General features: G+C 51.5%; 1 protein-coding gene across 1 annotated transcript in view; it reads right to left on the bottom strand.

The window, feature by feature from the left end:
* The window catches only part of LOC135978650 (protein MROH8-like), a 16383-nt gene that overhangs the window by 8494 nt on the left and 4889 nt on the right, over window positions 1-3000 (bottom strand). Inside the window, exons 5-6 of the mRNA XM_065579512.1 lie at window positions 1537-1689; window positions 344-504 (exon numbers count right to left, since the gene is read on the bottom strand). Of these exons, the coding sequence (XP_065435584.1) occupies window positions 344-504; window positions 1537-1689 (314 nt within the window). The remainder of the gene's footprint in view (window positions 1-343; window positions 505-1536; window positions 1690-3000) is intronic.

The following is a 3000-nucleotide window of genomic DNA, read 5'->3' as shown; positions in this document are numbered from 1 at the left end:
GAACTCCTCCCAAAGGCAGATCTCTAACAAGGCCCAGGGGCCGGGAGAGGGGGACTGGGAATGAGAGCTCCTGCCTTGCACATGGGGAGACACATTCAGGGAATGGGGGAGAGGAATCTCTGACAGGTGGATTTCGCTCGCTGTGGTTTGTGGCTGAAAAGAGAAGAGCCATCAGGAGGAGAGGGCAGGTAATTTGCCCCATGTAGAGGGGGGAGATTCAGTCCTTAACAGTCAGTGCTTTATACTTTGCCTTAGTAAGACCAAACAATGTGCTCAGTGGTGAGGTTCTCATATAGGGCCTCAAAGGATCACGCGAGGCCTGAAGAGTGGAGGCATTTCGTACCTGTCTGTAGGGAAGGAGTAGTCCAGAAGGCATGAGATCACTGTGTCCAGATGCTCCGCCTCGCCAGCCAGCAGGGCCACTAACTTCTTCATCAGGGTCCTGGAGCTGGGCTGCTGGACTGAATCCAACCGGCTGCAAACCCCAGCCACAAGGTCTGCTGCCTGAGAGAGAGGGAACCAGATGAGACGGGACAAGACTCTCATCCCATCCTGCAGCTGGGGCAAGAGGGAACCTCAGCATCCCTGGAGAATCAGAGTTAGCCTCTAGGTTTTGCCTAAAAGTCACAATTTCCTATATTATTGGCAGGGCTCATTTCAGAGCCTTACAAGGTGCAGCGTTGCAAAGACCACATATCAATGGCTCAAAGGAGATGAGTCCTATGTAGGCACAATACAGGGGTAACATAAGAATGGCCATACTGGGTCAGACCAATTGTCCATCTAGCCCAGTATCCTGTATTCTGCTGGTGCCAGATGCTTCAGAAGAAATGAACAGAACAGGGCAATTTCTCGAGTGATCCATCCCCTGTCACCCAGTCCCAGTTTCAATCAGAAGGCGTAGGGACACCCTGTGCAAGGTGTTGCACCCCTGACCACCTTGGCTAATAGCCATTGATGGACCTGTCCTCCAGGAACTTCTCTAATTCTTTTTTGAACCTGGTTATACTTTTGGCCTTCACGACAACCCCTGGCAATGAGTTACGAGTTGTGTTGTGGGAAGAAATATTTCCTTAGGTTTGTATTAACCCAGGTTTGTGTGTGTGTGTGTGTGTTTGTGTCTGTGTGTGTGTGTGAAAGGATAAATAAAACTTCCCTATTTACTTTCTCCACACAAATTCATGAATTTATAGGTGTCGGCATCCCATGAATTTATCCAGAGGCAATATGATATTTTCTGTCTTATTATCTATCCCTTTCCTAATGTTTCCTAACATTCTGGTAGCCTTTTTGACTGCCATTGCACACTGAGTGGATGTTTTCAGAGAACTGTCCATGATGACTCCACCCTTGAGTGGTAACAGCTGATTTAGACCCCCTCCATTTGTATGTATAGTTGGGATTATGTTTTCCAATATACAGGAATCAGACTAGAAGATCTGATGGTTCCTTCTGGCCTTAAACTCTCTGAACGTATGACTGTTCCCAGCACTGGGAATTCTAGTTTCCGTCCATCTCAGCAGCAGCGCCCCATACCTTCTCCACCTTAGTCCCACCGCTGTTCACCATGGCAGACAGCAATCCCTCTGCAGTTGGCTGGCAGTTATTGTTGCAGTGATTCGTCAGGCCATCCATAACAGTCAGAATGAAATCTGTCCTCTCTCTTGGGTTGAAATAGACTCCAAAGAGCTGAAGCATACAGGGAAAAGTGTAATTTACAAAAGGCCTCGTCCTGATTCCACGGGGGGCTGATAACTACTGGAGCCCAGAGAAAGCCCTGTCTGGGGGTTGCAGGTCCTCTCCAGCTTCTCAGGGGCTCTGTTTTACTCCTTTCTATTACAGGGCCCCAGTGGCTGATGAGGCTTCTGCTGCGAAACCATATCACTCACAGTGAGGCAAGAGGACTAGTTAAACCATTACAGTGGCCAACCTAGGAGTGCTGCCTTGCACGTCAGGATGTGCATTTAGTGGTGTCAGACACCTACTTCTCAGGCATCCGAGGTGCAAGGGTCACCATTAAAAGATCAGCAGTTGCGGGATCCATGTAGTAATATTAGTAATGACTGTTACAGTACTCGGTCTTTGACTGTGACTGTATGTGATACCCTCCTACAACACATCCCAGCATAAATACAGCACCCAAGTCCTGATTACGACACCATCACCATACTTCCTGGCTTGCAGCCTGACCCAAAGACCATTGAAATCAATGGAAAGACTTCCATTGGCTTCAATAGGTTTTGGATCAAGCCTATATGGTATAGACTTCGTTGTGACAGCTTCTAACAACCCAAAGTACGAGAGCAGTAGGCGTTCAACCTTCCCCATATGGACACTCCCTTTCCTATACTAGGACCCTCCCAGAATCCCCTTCCAAACTAGCCAAGACCCTGTCCCATTTGGCAATAAGGAAAGGGCAGGGTGCCTGTGCCCCCCAGGTTGGGAACCCATCTGCTAGAGCAGTGGTTCTCAATCAGGGATACACATACCCCTGGGGGTACACACAGGGGTGGCAGGTTTGTATAATTTTTGGCATTGCCCAGAATGGGTCCAAGTCCCACCTCCCCCTACACCTGCCTAAGGCTCTGGGAGGGAGTCTGGGTGCGGGAGGGGGTTTGGGGTGCAGGTTCTGGGAGGACGTTTGGGTGCAGGAGGGGTGCAGGCTCTGAGATGGAGTTTGGGTGCTGGGTGCAGGCTCTGGGCTGGGATAGAGGGTTTGGGTGTGGGAGGGGGCGTGCGGCTGGTCCAAGGATGAGCAGTTTGGGGTGCAGCAGGCAGGCTGACCCTGGGCTGGGGCAGGGGGCCAGAGAGGAGGACTCCCCGCAGCCCTCTCCCTGCTGAAGGCAGCAAGCTCTGTGGGAGAGGAAGGGGGGGCCTCCTCTCCGACCCCCAACACGACACTCATCCAAGCCCCCCCAGGCTGCTGCTCAGGAGGTCCAGCCAGGATAAACCTCCCCCCTCCCCCGAGTCGACTCGGAGTCTCCTGCCGCGGGGCGGGGG

The sequence above is a fragment of the Chrysemys picta genome, unplaced genomic scaffold, assembly GCF_011386835.1.
Source record: "Chrysemys picta bellii isolate R12L10 unplaced genomic scaffold, ASM1138683v2 scaf358, whole genome shotgun sequence".
Lineage (NCBI taxonomy): Eukaryota > Metazoa > Chordata > Testudines > Emydidae > Chrysemys > Chrysemys picta.
Note: the sequence above shows the minus strand (reverse complement) of the source record. Positions and strands in the feature narration are given on the sequence as shown.